The sequence below is a fragment of the Lepisma saccharinum genome, chromosome 2 (assembly GCF_977018435.1).
Source record: "Lepisma saccharinum chromosome 2, izLepSacc3.1, whole genome shotgun sequence".
In the NCBI taxonomy this organism is placed as follows: Eukaryota; Metazoa; Arthropoda; class Insecta; order Zygentoma; family Lepismatidae; genus Lepisma; species Lepisma saccharinum.
Window position 1 is genome coordinate 84,770,407 of NC_139230.1, and position 17,315 is coordinate 84,787,721.

General features: G+C 36.7%; 1 protein-coding gene across 2 annotated transcripts in view; it reads left to right on the plus strand.

Moving 5' to 3' along the window:
• The window catches only part of LOC145984458 (von Willebrand factor D and EGF domain-containing protein-like), a 243,675-nt gene that overhangs the window by 200,046 nt on the left and 26,314 nt on the right, over window positions 1–17,315 (plus strand). For both annotated transcript variants that reach the window (XM_083118119.1, XM_083118117.1), the window contains exons 11-14: window positions 3,687–3,895; window positions 7,710–7,870; window positions 9,805–9,902; window positions 16,700–16,915. In XM_083118119.1, coding sequence (XP_082974245.1) covers window positions 3,687–3,895; window positions 7,710–7,870; window positions 9,805–9,902; window positions 16,700–16,915 — 684 coding nt within the window. The remainder of the gene's footprint in view (window positions 1–3,686; window positions 3,896–7,709; window positions 7,871–9,804; window positions 9,903–16,699; window positions 16,916–17,315) is intronic.

Below are 17,315 nucleotides of genomic sequence, written 5' to 3' on the forward strand. Positions count from 1 at the left end.
TACCTTGTTGCTGTTCTCCAATATTATTTGCATTATTACACGCAATATTTCAACAACTATTTCTCCTCCTACTTTGAGTGGTTCTAATTAAATTGACATTTTGGTTTTAAAATTGTGAATGTAATCCTAAATTTGATTTAAAAACTGCACTTATTACACAAAATAAACATATCCCTTCTAATAGCAAATTGATGTAGTTACCAGAGTATTAGGTTTATACCTGTATGAAGGGATCCATTTTTGCTTCTCAAATATTTACACCAGAATTAATCAATTTTCCATGAATTGCACAACTCACATGATAATTCAAACTTCAAAAAGTGTTGCATCAGTAAATAAACTCCAAATTTTGTGCTTAAGAGTCTATTTCACATTTTGCAGTTCATTTCGCATCATTTCGTGACAAAACAGAGTAGGAAATTGCACCTCACACCTTTTAGAAACATGATAAATCAACATTACAATGTGTTATTTCAGATTTCGTGTTTTCTTCAAAAACGAAATATGCATGCCTCTACTTATAACCTGGTTCGGCTTTTCTGTAAAATAATTTGGTCTGATGACTGTAACTGTGATTCTCTATGTTGTGTAGTTTTGTCTCCATCAAGGCCTTTTTCAACTTCCCTTTTCAACTTCTTAGCTGCTGATCTTGCTGCTTTGTATGCTTGCTGTTTCTCTCTTGTATTGCGATCCAGCATCCTCGCCCTGGCTTCAATCCTGTTTTCCAGTGCTTTCTTACACTCTTTATCAAACCATACATTGTGTTTTATCCTTTCTCTCCTACAATATTTTCCTCTGCATGTAGTATATTCTCCTTTAAGGTTGACAAGGTTTCATCTGTTGCCTCTTTCTTACTCCATTCTGCACTTTGAAGGCAATTATCAGGATAGTTGGTTTTGTTTCTTTCTTCAGCTGTTCAATATCCCATCTTTATACTATTGGTAGATTTGATTTATGTTGTCTGATTTTAATATTCATCTTTATCATGACCAAGCAGTAGTCAGAGTCAATATTTCCTCCTTGTCTGCTTGTGTCTTGTGCATTACAACAATATCTGCTGTCCACTATTTGATCTTTTTTGTCTTCTAGATTTCTATCAGGAGATCTCCAGGTTGCCTTGTGAATTCTCTTAAGAGGGTACCAAGTTCTTGGTATTATCATATTCTTAGAAGCAGCAAAGTCTATCATTCTAGCTCCATTTTCATTTGATTCATCGTGGAGGTTGTATATCCTTATTGTGTCTGCAAAACAGTTGTCCTTTCTTACTTTAGCTTTTCGGTCTGCTATAATAATTTCTGTATCATACTTTTGGAGCTTGGTCATATGCTTGTTCTAATTGCGCATAGAATTCTTCTTTGTCTCTGTCATTTCTTCTTCTGTTGGTGCATACAACATACATAATCGTAATGTTGTATGGGTCTGATTTCAGTCTAAGTTTACATATTCACCACTGACTGCAGTAAAGTCCATAACTTTCTCTTGAACATTTTTGCTGATATAGAACACTGTTCAAAATATTCTTTCTTGTTATTTAAGATGCTGCTATAGTATATTGTATCATGTTGTCTTTGAATTATACCACTACCATTTCACCTAATCTCCTGCAGACAACATACATCCATATTATATTTGTTCTGTTCTGCTGTCAGTTCGTTTAGAGCTCCAGATCTGTTGAGACTTCTCACGTTTCATGTTCCAATTGTCAGTTTCTGGTTCCATTTCTGTTGCCTGGTTCAATTTTCTTTATCCTGTCCATTCTGAGGCTTCTCTTCTGGTTGTCTAATGGCAACATTTTCCAGGACCTGGCTGTCAGTCTGGTGGCTCTAGGAGGACCAGATCTAACCTCCATTTGTCATGTGATTTCCTGCAGGGATTGACTACCTTACCTTCCACCACCCCTAATGGGGCTCAACAAGTTCTCTTGACCAGAGGGTGGAGATTGAAATTGGGAGTGAAAGACGGGAACCTTCAAAAGTAAAGTAAAGTAAAGTGCTCCCCTGTGCATAGCACCATGCCATGAAGGCGTATAGGGGGTGTGGGGGTAACGCCCCACACTTTCTTGATCCGGTCGTGAGTGGGGGGTGATGTGATCAGCATCACGCCCCTGACCGCCTTTGCCTTTACCCCCCCAGGGTTTCCCCCAGGTACCCATGTTATTCGACGCTGGGTGGGCGCCAGGGCCGCTTCCATCATTAGAAAAGTTCCCGGATTTGAACCGGCTGGGAATTGAACCCGGGACCTTTAGCATGGTAGTCAGACGCATTACCGACTGAGCCACCGCGGCCACACGGGAACCTTCATTTCCTAAAATCTACCATTGTGTGTGCATCATTCCGCTCAGAGCTTTGATGACTATTCACTATTGTGTTATTTTGTGATTTATAGTTAGTTTTAGACATTTGTGGGGTGATCACTTAATGCGAATGGGAGATCACTAATTACTCCATATTAATTGGTGATTTATTGTTACTTTTACAAGTCTTAGAAGGGGTTGGGGATATGATCAGGCATCATTCTGCACAAAAATTTATATTTTAAGACAATGGCAAGTCTGTTTGCAATTTTGGCAATGAACTTTAAGAACCAATGTAAAAAAGGAACACAATCAATGCAATGAAGTCTCAACATTCTTATCCCAATCTTAAAGTACCACTATTACTCCTTTGTCTAACGTTCTGTTCGATTACATTCTAACTATGTATAAAATCAAATGAACCAAATATGCATTATTGTAATTTGAAAGAATGCACCACGTGATAAAACACAGTACATAATAATACTAACTTTTGAAAATCCAAATCAAGCCTCTGTAGAGGAGAATAATATCTTTTAAATTTTAGATTTGTACTTTTAGCAACCACGTTTGTTCACTCATGCACTTGTAGCTTCCAGAAAATGGTAACTTAGGAACTTATTACAGTTTATGTTGATCTCTCCTCATTTGCATTTATGACCTCATATTTCTCAGTAGCATAACAGCCCTTTGAGAGCCAGGATCTACCAAGCAGTTTTTCATTGAGTGATGCATGGCCAGCATATCTAGTATCATTCCCACTCTTTTCTGGTTTTCAAGACCAGAATCTGCTACCATCACTTTCAAATAGTTTCCCAGTTGTCCTCATGATGCTGGGCCAACACTGAAACAGCCAGCACAAAATGTGTAAAAAATATACCTGCAGCGTGGCAATTTCCAAACAATGCATTTTAGTGTTTATATTTTGAAAAATGGTTGGAAGTCAATTTCAACTTGTGTATTATTGACTCCATAGTATTCTAAGTCTATAAATGTCTATCACTGTAAGTGACTATGAGGTGTACACATAAAGACATAAAATAAAAATGAATTCAACATGAACAGTAACAAATGCATGCAGAGTGGGGATTCTTTACTAGACACAAATACAAAAATGTCTGCATGTGTTGACAGCTGTAGTTGGTTTGAGGGACACATGAACATGCCTCCTACTACACATTAACATTGTTTAATCTCCTATGCAATTGCTGACTAGCAAAGAGAATTTGATGCCATGATTAGGTATATCCCTTCAATATTGGTACTCCAGCAATAATGCAATTTATTTGAATGATGTTAACTAAATCAAAACATTATAAAAGTAGTACAATTTGAGTATGACATTAGAAATATTTACCTATAAATGCATATAATGTACTTTTCTCATATACAGATGGTGTTTCCAAGTGGATCAATTGTTGTGCTTGGCCCATACCTTTCATATATTATCGTATATGCATTTGCAACAGACATGAAGAACACAGCTGGTCTGTGTGGCTTGTTTGACAGAAATTCTACAAATGATCTTGTTACTACTGATGGTCAGCCAGCTTGCACATACCAAGCACTTTCACCATGCCAGCCTTATTCTGAACTTTGGAGGTAAGGTTATGATTACTAAATTAAGGTAACTGAACCCAATATGGCCTACCTAAGGTTTGCAATTGTTTCTAATGGGGTACAAAGTCAGAAAGGTAGAACTAATTGCAAGGATCAAATGAAGGAACATTTCTGGACGTTTACTGAAAATTTGAGTCAGTTCCAAATAATAACATGGGTGCAGTAAAGATTTTGTTAAAAATTAACGTAAGTAATATATTTTGCTCTTTCACATAAAAAAATGCAACATAATTTGTAAAGAAAGTACCACAATGATAATTTTATAGATAGATAAGTACATTCATACACTTATGTTTTATTTAACAATGGCATAATGAGGTTATACAAAGAAATAGCATTGTTTACAAACCAATAAACAAGGAAGTGAAATGTCATAATTTGTCACCAGAAAACAATGGATTACACATCACAGTCTGGACAAATGAAAGGTCCTTCATCATCCTTAGTGACTCCCACACACTCTATGTGAACATAAAAGTAACAAATGTCACATTTGTGTATGGCCATCACGATATATTCCTATGTAGGCTATATTGAGTCTACTTTACACAGTGTTCTTTTTTCCTTCGGTATAAACAGGACTTTAGATTAAAGTCTAAACTAAGTACATTTTTGTATAGTACAAATTATGAGCTATCATAATATGGACTAGAGATATAAACACCTATCACTTGGAAGAAGCAGTAAGTAATAACTTCCATGTGCAATATTCGATCATGTAGAACACAATCACGAGGTCCAGCTATTTTGCTACTTTGTCCTCAAGTTACTGCACTATAGGTACAGCCAACAGGTTCAATCACGCCATTTGGACAGTCTAAATGACATACAAACGCCATCTGTTGAATTAACCTTGTAACTACTTGGAAACAGCAAATAGACCATATTGGGTACTAGGCCATATTGGATTCAGGTACCTTACAAATTTTGGCATGTATTTCCTTGAATTTACACTCTAATCTATTTTTATCAGACATAATTCTTTCTCACTTTTGAGTTAATGTAAAGAGAAATAGTGACACAAAGTAAATAATAATTTAGAAAAAGGCAGGAAACAATACAATTAGAACTATGTATGTAAAAAATATACAGAAACAAGTATAGAAATTAATATTTTCTTCACACATGTTGCATGTTGCCCTTTTGGCTTGAGCAAATGCATACTGACACTTGTAATATAATTAAGCCTTGTTTCCATATTTAAAAACACTAAGTTGCTGACCAAGGCAGTTTATTAAGATAAAAACACTTAACAGGTAACGTTTCGACCCTGTATCAGGGCCTTCCTCAGACGAAGAACTAAACTGAGGAAACAGGGTCGAAACGTTACCTGTTAAGTGTTTTTATCTTAATAAACTGCCTTGGTCAGCAACTTAGTGTTTTTATACTGACACTTGAGCATATATTCAAATGTCTTTGCCCCCAGCCTGCCCCCTCCAAATTACATGTAATGTTTGTTATAAAGGTATAAATTATTTCCTTGAACTTAGAAATTCTTATTTAGTAATGCACTGTATAAGTATATACAATACATACTTGATTATACAATTAAACCACATTTGAAATAAAATTGTAAATACACTAAGCTCTATGAGAAGTAACTCGGTAAATGAACTCCATGAAACAGCTTTCAGCAGTCACATTAAGAAAACCAAGCAAGTGTTAAACAGTAGTAGCAAGCTAAAGAAGCAAACATCGATTCATTCTTCATATGAATAGAGTTTGAGATTATATGAAGTACATACTCAATCACAATGATCAGATCAACAGATGGAACAAATCTGATCTTCTTCTACATCATACATACTTTCTAAACTGGTGACAATTCTCACTCAATATATCAATTTTTTATTTGATGGAAGTTAAAATATATATGACGTGAATATATTGCCTGCAGTTTTTCGTGCGTGTTTGCAAACTTTTGTAATTTTCTTACATGAGAAACATTCATAAATTGAACAACCATGGCAGAAACAATTTATCTGTATCATTCAATCAATAAACCTATATTCTGAGAAGCTACTCTTTTTATCCATACCAAAATAGCTTGTGCAACATTGGAGTAGGTACCAACCTCATTGACATAAAATATAAGCTTCATTGTAAACAGCTTCTAATTTGAGTGTTTCATCATTTTTGTCCTTTCATTATTTCATTTAATCATCCACCTAAAGTTTTCTAGCTTTACCTATTTAAAAGTTATTGAAATTTCTTACCAGTATGTTGTAATTTTGAAAATGTGCAATAAAATGTGACAATATCATTTTAAATAAACTATTTCTAGTGAGATGTGTCCAACTTTACTCAAATATAAAGGGGATGAGGTCAGTTAATATAAGTAAATGTTCAGAGGACTTGGAATTACCCAAATGCTTACATACATGTACAGTAGAACGTCGTTTATCCACACTTCAATTATCTGCAATTTTTGTGCATAAATAATACAGTACAGGTACAGTACTGTAATTTAGGCACATACTGTACGTATATTACGAATGTTTTTTTTCATTTTCTCATGTCTTTTGTTTTCTTGTGCTGTATACGTATGTAGTACTGTGTACTGTATATATAAAATAAACCTGTACTGTATGTGCTTTTCTTTGTTAAATAAACAAATGTTAGATTATCTGCAAAACTCGTTATCCGCATAACCTTCGGTGCCAATTAATGTGGATAAACGACGTTCTACTGTATTTGCATGTATGTGTTCCAGATCAGAATTGTTCCTAGACTATTACACATGTATGTACATATAAATATGTAGGAAGAAGAGCTAGAAGAGTGGATAATTTAAACATTGAAGGGAATACAAAACAGACATATGTGTGTTAGGTTTTTGATTCATTTGATTTATTTTTAAAACTTAACTTTTTTAGGGAAAGGACAGATTAAGCAGTACTATATTGGTATTGGCCAACACAGACATATCAGTTAAAAAAGTTAATAATTTTGCCAATCCAATATTTCTATATAGAACATAGTATAATTTAGTGTAACATTCTGACATTTTGTTATTTTATTTATTTGTCTGTGGTGAAGCTAAGGCTGTGGGAGCCTTCTCTGCCACTTAACCATGGTTACGTCTATAGATTTTTAATTGATATAGGTATATACACAGAATAAAAATGTACTGACAAGGAAATTCCATGTATGATAATGCATAAATCATAATTTCATAAATCGGAAAATAAAAATAAACACAAAAACCTAAACCAAGACAAAGACATTCACACACACACACACACACACACACACCCCACACACACACATACATATTTGTTATTAACATACAGATAATTATCCTGGTTTTGTGAAGTCAATGTCTAAATATGAAGTTCCTTTTTTCTAAGGCAAAATTCATCAGAGCCAATTGATTACATTCATATAGGCTATTCACAATTGATTTATAGTACACTATCTGTGTTGGTAAATTTAATGTCCCTTCGATAGTACAGTTGTCTTAGGAGCTATGGTGGTCATTGCATTCCTTCAAACTGCATTTTATTGAAAAAAAAATAGAGCAATATAATTATTTTCCTCTATATTCCTATTAATAATTGCACAAAAATGTTTTTTTTTGCAGTTTATCCCCCAAAAAATTACCAGTGTGCCTATGGCAGTGGTTCACACTGTCACCTTGTAATCAAGAGGTCTCTGGTTTGATTCACAATGAGAACACATAGTGGTTTAGATTCCACTTTGAACTTTATATCCAGTCCATATTTGTGAAAGCCTTTTTTAAAATTTTGTGCAAGTCTTTTTAAAATATTACATTAAACTCATACTTGTTTTTCAGAGTTGTGGATAAAACTCCAGCAGAAAATACAACTCAAGTTGAAACTTTACCTACAGAAGTAAAAGAGTCTACCTCATACTGTGCTTGTAGAAAACCAAAAGTTGTAACTCGAGGCACATATAAACCAACGGATTATGAGAGCAATGATCTTCATACAACAGGTAAAGAAAGTAAAAAGTTTCCCTTTTTTGTTGTTGTTGTTTATACAGCATGTCCCAAAATGATTATCAGGGTTTATATCATGTACAATAAGAACGGCTGTGGAAGTATGCTGCCCTGAGCACTTATCATTTGTTTACCATCAGTCATAGTGGCTTAGGTGTATTACAAGATGGCAACTCCCATGCAGAAGTCCTTTTGGGTTGTTGAATTTGCAAGGTGTGGTGTGTTTCATTTCAGTGAGCATTTTGACAGTGATTTTGAAGTGGTCCTCCATCCAATAACAACATTCGTCGATTATTTAATAAGTTTCAAACAACTGGATGTGTTTGCAAAGGAAAGAGTTCTGGATGTCCAAGTGTGTTGAACGAACGTGTCAAGAAGCATTGGACTACCGGATGGATGTGTGCCATGTCATGAAAGGTGCTCACATTGAACATTTATAAGGTACAATGATTGATTTGCATGATTTTACTTCACTTCTTGTGGCACTTTTGGCTAATTTGCAAAGATGGGCATGAGTGATGATGTGATGAAATTGATTAATGGACACTCACAAACATCCATGCCCAGGCCAGGATTTGAACCCGGGACCCCTGGCATTATATCACAATGTTTTAACCACTGTGCCATGGGGGCCAGCTATTTATAAGGTACATACACTATGTAAACTTGTTGAGTTGTTATTAACTCCGATACAAGCTTTGTCCTTGTACCCCACATATAAGGGAAATTAAATTACTCTGAAACCCCGATAATCATTTTGGGACATGCTGTATATGCTTTATATAATGAGATGTGACTCGGGTATCACAGGGATCGGAGTCACACGGGGCATAGCTTGGAATAAAATAAGAGGCTTCGATTCACTTGCTTGGCTATTGAGGATAATTGAGAGGTTACAGAGTTGATGGAGGATGGTCACTCACCTATGTGGTACCTGGACAGTCACCCTGGTGGTCGGCCAGCAATTAGGCGATGGCCGTGGCAGTTGCTTGGATCATCGCGGTCACCCTGGTTGTAGCAGAGGGTGACTAAAAGACGGTGTCAGAAAAAGGCTGGCAGCAACCATCAAACCCCGATCGGCGTCCAGGAGAGACGGAGAGAGAGAGAGAGGGGGAAGCGATGGTAATGTCTGAAGTTCGTCAATGATCGTGGACACGTAGAGCAGGCTGGTCCCAAGGGGCTGGCCGGATTCTTGAATGCTCCGAAGGGCTCTTCTTCAGCTTACTGGCGACTGTGGCATCTACTGAATGGCACCTTAGTCAGCTCAGGTGGGAACCTTCTGCTCGGTGTGTTGTATCGGGTGGTGATCTCTCAGTTCTCTCTCATTTGGTTCCTGAATTGGGGTTTTATCGATCTTGATTTGGTGCTGGAAGTTGCTGACATTGTCCTGCATCAATCTCTGTTCGCTGCTGCTTCCCAATGATTGCAACCGAGTGTTGTGGCGTTATTCAGCTGAAATAGCGTAATTTGTTGCTATTCCTCTTCCTGGTCTGGGGTGACTGTTCGGGGGTAATGTCTTGAAGAGTAAGCGACTCTCGATGTTAGAGGCTCAGATCTTTCTTGGAGCCTGGCCCTTCATCAATATATATATACTATATATATATATATATATATACTATATATATGATGAAGCAGACAGTAAAAAATTACCACACAAAGAGAAAGATATTTTGCAGGATATACCACATTTTCACGGGCGATAGAATATGCTTTCAAGGGAGAAAAAAAAGAGGTAGCACAGTGTCTCCCTGTTTTTTCTCTCGTGAAAATGCAGTATATCCTACAAAATATATACTGTATACAGCATATGGAGGAGGGAGTTTTACGTGCAAGAGATGAAGGATAAGATCATGCAAGTAAATATAGGAAAAATTACTAATTTAACCTCCTAACATTGTTTTTTTTCTTTTTTGCTTCCTAACTTTTTCAGATTCAGATTCTGACCCTTTGGAATGTCGTGCATCACAATGTGGTTACCCAGAAGGAATAGAGATATCAGAGGAATACCTAAAGTTCACAGCCGTTGAGGTAATTTATGTAATATTAACACTGAAAGAAATAGAAATATATTAGTAGAACAATTTCATATTTTTTTTATAAAGAAAACTTAGTTAGTGGTGTTGGGTAATAGGTGAAGTTTACCAAAGTCACACTATCAATTAATTTTTCTTCCATAGTATTCTTAATGTTAAAGTTGAAAGTGAATGTTCATTGTCAAAGGGTTTGTTTGCTATATGCCTAAGAATTCCAAATATCAGAATCAATTCCGATAAATGCTGCAAAAAGATTAATCAACCTTAGTAAAGAGGGTTAGAAATTATGCTCTTTTTAAAAAGTGCACCAACGAGGGCACATTTCATTCCCAAATTCAGATCCCCAAACATTAATTTATTATGAAGTAAGAACTAAAACAAATATGCATTCTGAAATAGAATAAGTTACTTAAACACAGGTATGTTTGAGAACTTGGAAATATTTCAGATAATTCTTAATACATTTAATAAGAAGATAGGTAAAAGGTAAAGAAGTTCCACGTGCATCATGCCATGAAGGCACATTTAGGGGATGTTGATGGCGGGGAGGGCCCCACACATTCTTGATCTCGGCCATTTTGGAGGTAATATGACCAGCATCATGCTCTGATCACCTTTACCCCTCAGGGTTGTCCAGATGTACCCACAGATTTGAGGTTGGGTGAGCCCCAGAGCCACTTTATGTGGGGATAAGGCTGGAAAAATTCCGACCTTAGATTGATGTGGGATGTGCCAACCACTCCGCCACAGGAGCCGGCGTTTTTTTTTTCTTTTTAATATACAGGGTGGCTCAATAAGTCACTTAACACCCTCAGTACAAGGCCACTGCAGCGTGCAACATGGAAATGGTAATGACCAATCGTTATCAGGCCAAGGGGGAACCACATTGACAAGGCTAATGTTTATGTTCATAAGGAAGTTTATAAACAGAATATGTGACCCTTGTCATCTGATAACTAACTTTGGACAAAAACTGGTTCATAACGTTCCCATAAGTGTTCTGGTGTTCTTCCCTATTGAAAAAACTCTGTAAAAAGTACCTTCTTCCATAAGCAAGGATGAAAAAAAACTGTTTATTTAACAAATCCAAGTAGCCCTAAGCATTTAAGGTTCCGTTGATGGAAAATTGACTAACCAATCGTGTAACACACAGCACGCCACACCATTAACTTACCAACACTAACCATTCAGCTTTGATCTGTCGAAAATGGGTTATCAGATAAAAATCATTGAATATTCTGTTTATGAACTTCCTTATGAACATAAACATTAGCCTTGTCACTGTGAAGGACTTTTAATTCAATGGAAGCGTCACACTGTAAATTGTTCGCGACAACCATTCATAATGCACAGCTCTTCATGGATGTATCCGATTAAAATAATGTTCAATGGCATGCGAACGTCTCTCCATAGACGTCACTTTTATCTCAATGCATTACCGATGTGCTAAACAAATTTTAAGTCATTTTTCTAACACCTCGAAAAGGAGCAAATTGGTACAAGAATTCAGTCATAACTTTTTACTGGTTAAAGATATGTCGAAAAAACCTTCACCATTGCATTTCTCGTGAAATTCTAGCCCATTTTGATATGTCGCACGACCCCCTTCCCATTTAAAATTCTGAAGTTGAATTCAAGATGGCGGACATCAAGATGGCCGCCGACCGTGTGGGTGGTGTCAATGTGGTTCCCCCTTGGCCTGATAACGATTGGTCATCACCATTTCCATGTTGCGCGCTGCAGTGGCCTTGTACTGAGGGTGTTAAGTGACTTATTGAGCCACCCTGTATATTAAAAAGAAAAAAAATGCCGGCTCCTGTGGCGGAGTGGTTGGCCAGATAACGATTGGTCATCGCCAATTTCAAATTCCATGCCGCAGTGGCCTTGTACTGAGGGTGTTAAGTGACTTATTGAGCCACCCTGTATAAATCATGTCATTAAGTATTTCTCTACTCATTGGAAACAGTTTAACAACCACATACTATGTTAACCATACCCTGTTTCTACATATCAGTAGTGGCCTCCCCGATGGCGCAGTGGTAGTGTCGTCACCTTCTAATTCAGGGGTCCCAGGTTCGATTCCCAGTGGAGGCACATAGTGGTTTGGATCCCACTTTAAACTGTAGGTCCAGTCCCGATTAGCCCTACTGTGCATAAAGTGGACTTAAAACAACAACTCAATCCAATCCAACATATCAGTAGTGAGAAACTAGCTCAGTAGTGAAATTATGAGAGCACAGAGGAATGTTAAAAGAATTTCAGTAATCACAAAAGTGGAAAATTGCAACTATTTAATAGTGATTTTACAAGTTCATGAAGTCAGTCTGAAATAGTTATGCCACTGAATGCTAGTCTGCAGAGTTATCTTGCTACAATAAACCAGACCAGCATAGAGGGTGAGGGTCCTATTTTGGTGAACTTCCTGTACTAAAGACAACAGTTGTCCATTTTTTTACTGTAACAAAGAAGTAGTTTTGAATTGATAGGCTAAGTCGAGGATAGTTGGCCGTAGATTTTATACTGCCCTACTGGACGAAAAAATTGTCAAGAAATTATTCATGAAAGAGGTTAAATTAGGTCCTTGAGGTTAAATCTTTACAGTGACATGGTTTATTGTGAAAAAAAATATGTTAAGCTCGAGAAAAACTGGAATTTTTAAGGATTATACATTTATCATCTCTCACTAGGAACCCAGGGGAGATGGCTATAAGATATTGGGATAGTTGACCATATAGTTTTTGAAGTTAACAAGCATAGCTAAAAGTGTATTTATGTGTATTACACATAAACAATTACAAACTAAACTTCTGGAAAAAATGTCTGGCACTTATAATCAAGTTCCTGCCGTAAAAACAAAACTGAACCATTTAGACAGAGTTTAGGAGACAAACATTTCGATACACTACTTTATTTTTATTTTTTATCACTTTTCCACAAGGCAGCAGTAGATATTTCATGCAGCCACTGTTGACAACAGACAAATTGAACACAATCCACGCTATTCTTTGTGTTGCCATAGTCTTCACCACAACCAAAACATTTGTTAGTGAGATCCACAAACTCATCACTACAAGACTTTCGAATTCCTGGGTTTGGTTTTTCCTTTCATGATAGAAACTGGAGGGAGAAACATACCTTCACATTGCAACATGCCAAAACTGTAATAATGTAATAGTTTCTCTGAGGAAGTCACTACTGGGACTGCCTTCAACTTCTTTGCAGAGATCACCTTCCACAGACAATTGTTCAGCTGTACACCTGTTTCATCCATATTATGAGGGTCATTCGGAAAGTAACTTCCATTTGGGTATAAAAGAAACACCAGGACAGCGTGAGAGTTTTTATTATATACAACTGAAAGAGACAATTATAAGCTATTTTTCAATATAAGCACTGTTTCTGTTGAGACACTTATCATATCGGTGAACAAGGTTTACAATACCCATGTCAAAGAAATCTGCCACCTGTGCATTCAGCCATGCAGTAACACTGTCTTTGAGCTCCTGGTCATTGTTGAAGCGCTGTGCCCCTAGCCACTTCTTCATTTGTGGAAAGAGGTGATAATCGCTAGGGGCCAAATCTGGGCTGTAAGGAGGTTGGTCAAACAATTCCCACTGAAAATGTTGGAGAAGGTCCTTGGTTTGAGCAGCAGTATTCGGGCAAGCGTTATCATGCACGAGAACAATGCCAGAACTCAACATACCACATCACCTGTTTTGAATTGCTCATCGCAATTTCTTCAAGGTTTCACAATACACTTGGGCATTGATTGTTGTGCCCCGTTCTAGGAATTCCACCAACAGTATCCCTTTTCTGTCCCAAAACACAGTTGCAATGAGTTGTTTCATGGCTGAATGCACAGACAGCAGATTTTTTTGACATGGGTATTGTAAACCTTGTTCGCAGACATGATAAGTGTCTCAACAGAAATGGTGCTTATGTAGAAAAATAGCTTAGAGTTGTCTCTTTCAGTTGTATATAATAAAAACTCTTATAATGTCCTGGTGTTTCTTTTATAACCAAACGGAAGTCACTTTCCGAATGACCCTTGTAAATATATGCCTGACAGTCTGTTAACAAATTATTCTCCTCCAGGACCTTTTTCACTAAATCAAAGTAATCCTTGACTTCCTTGCAATTCATCTCCTTAGACCATCCTATGCAGACACCTTCAGATTTATACACTGAAATATTTGAATGTCTACCAAGAAAAAGCTGAAGCAAGCCATATCCATTCTTTTCTGCTGCATTGTTAAATATATGTGTCAGGTTAAGCTCTTAAGTGAAGTTTTAGGCAAGACTACAAATGTCATTCCTAGTTAAAGGAAAGCCGTTCTGCTGTATTTTATTGATGTGTCAGTCTAACCTCTGTTCAATTTCCTTGCTGAAAACATCACTTAGTCTCATTGGTCCTTTCATTGCATTACCACTCTTCATTTCAGAGTCTATCTGAGTATAGCCCACCCAGAGTCATATAAAGTGGGTACCTGGAGGAAATTCTGAGGGTAAAGGTGACCAGGGGCGTGGTACTGATCACATCAACCCCACCTTCGGCCGTGATCAAGAAAGTGTGGAGTCCTAACTCCACACCCCCTATACGCCTTCATGGCATGGTGCACAGAGGAGTACTTTATATTACTATCTGAGAATACCAGAAGTTATAAATGCTTGGCACCATAAAGTTCCATTAATGAGCCCTCTTCAAATCATCTTCCTTCAACATTCCATGGGTGCTACAAGGATTTGTCTTGTATTGTGTCTGTATCTGAAAAGAATGAGAAAAGGCCATAAAGCTGACTGACTTTAATTCTATAGATTTTTATTAAAAACAAATACCAAAGAGCAATAAAAGTAACAAAATTAATCAAGAATCAAATTCGAGGACTTTCAAATTGATAAACAAAATGCTCAATATAATAAATAGGGTGGTACTACATGTAAAAGTTACATGAACTACCACACTCTATTCCTATAAAAACTTTTGACATTTTGATATGAAAATGTCAACAGTTCATGAAAATATGCCTTTTCAGTGGAAGACCATACTGTAAAGTCACATTTGAGTGGGCCAACGTTCCTGGAAAATAATGGACCATCAATCCCATTTGTAAGGGCGATATGGCCATAGTGTCTGATTAAAAAAACAGGAAAGAATTCCAACAATAAAATTAATCTAAATAAAACGTACAAGGTTCACATCATAACATACAAAACTTTCACAATATGTAAAGGAATTCAAGACTACCACCTATTTTAACTACTTTTCTCTGTAGAGTCTTGTTTTGATGCTACAAGTCCTAAAAATCAGTATTTCTAAAACCTGTATACATGCTATTTGCACCTTATAGCACATATTCACACTTATTTTATTTTATTTTCTGGGAAACATATTAAAACAATTGTACTCAAAGGAAAGATCAAAATACATCTTGAAGTTTTCCTGGAAGTGAATGATGAATAAACTCATTTGGGACATTAGCCAGTTCAGTTCTGGATGAGCTTCCAACCTTTTGGGAGCTAACGTCATGTCATACTTATCTTGAAGGATCCCCATCCTTGTTGAGTGATATTACCTCTCATAAACTTGGAAGCCTATCCAGAACTGAACTGATCAATCTTGAGAGAATCCCTTACTCAGAATGAAAGAGTATCGTGCCATCAGAGATGAAGGTAGATGGAAGTTGTAGGAAAATCACCTATCCAGTAATCATACTTACTCTATTTAATGCTTTTGTATTAATGATAGGATCCATGATTGTGATATTCACACAATCCACAAGGCATCCAGTATCTTGACTATATACAATCTGTCAGTAGCATACCAAATATTTTAGTAGAATGTTTTATAGGGGAAAGAAAAAAAAACAAATGTTAGTGACAACCACAAATCTGTGCAGAGTGGTTGAATAGATTAGAACCGTTAGAATGTTTGCAGATTTTACATTTACCTGCACTATACATCTAAACTTTATAGCCATGTGCTATAAAATTTTCCTGGACTTTACACTTCCCTGCATTTTTTTAAATTTTAGTTTCATCTTGGACCTCTCAAAAATGCAAAATCCAAGTCCACTGTTCTTACAGTATAGGGAATGACTCTTTTTGATGGCTAATAGTGTTGCAAAGGAAACTTCATTTTCATGTCCTCTAATGTGAAATGTTGTTGGTGTTATATGGCAACATCTTGTATATAGTCATGCTTCATGTCTTCCAGATGAGTGCCTGAGGTGAAAAATAACTAGCTGGGGATGCTTGGTCTAGTTTGGGGATGAGGGATGTTTGTATTGATCAACATGGAGACAATGCAGTAGGTGTGAGGATGCTTATGGAAATTATCCTAGCTGGGAAGTGCTTCATGAAAATCTTCTTAATTGGGGCATAATATTCCCCTGCTTGAAGCACTGTTCCAGATATGCCCTAGATTTTATATAATATAATATTGAAATATAAACATTGTTGAAAGAAGAAGAAAAATGTTTTTATAAACCTAAATTTGAGAGTCCTTGGGTAAGTCAAGTATGGAAAAATTGCCCCCACATAAGTAAGATTTATGTGGGGACAATACGAATCCACGTAAAAATTTACAAACTATTCACATAAACTAATGAATAAATTGCCAATCAGAAATGCCTTTTTGGAGATACAAGTGTATTGTTGCATTGTACAATGCATAGAAATGCTAAAGGAATAGAGAAAAACACTTACTTATAAGAAAAATATTTCAAACTATGTTTATGAATGATACACATCACGCAATATGAAATATATGGCACTCACACTACAATTTCTTAGTTTTTTGCAGATAAAAAGTCTGGTACAAGTGAAATTCCACAGATTTTCTCCTATGAAAAAGTTGATGCCACATATCCAAGTGGTGGTTGGAATGAACAGAATGCTGGAGAATTTTGCAGGAATTACATATCTGGGAATGACGCATCTACTCAGTGTGCCAGTCTTTCTCAAGTAGCAGCAGCAGATAGAGTGAGGGAATGCACTTCAGAGATAACAGTAAGTTTAGTATTTAACAAAGAAGAATGCAACATTAAGCCTCCATTAGGTGTGTGGGGTACCAGTGTTCCGAATCGATAATCATGGTGAGACTGCAACACTGTGAACCATACTGCACATGGATGCTTTTGTGTAGCTAAACATTGTTTCTTTGTCATTGTTCTAAGTTCAGATGTGTTGTTCTGTTGCAATTCTAAGTCACTTACATAGGCGTGTACACAGGGGGGGCAGGGGGGGGGAATTGCCCACCCTAATCAAGGACGTTCGCAGATTTTTTCCATGTAGGGACAAACAATATATTTTTCCAAGGGGCATATTACCCAGATAATTGTGCTGCCCCCTCAAAAAACACCACTTGAATCTGAAATTATCACATACTTGCGTCCTCCATTACATAATA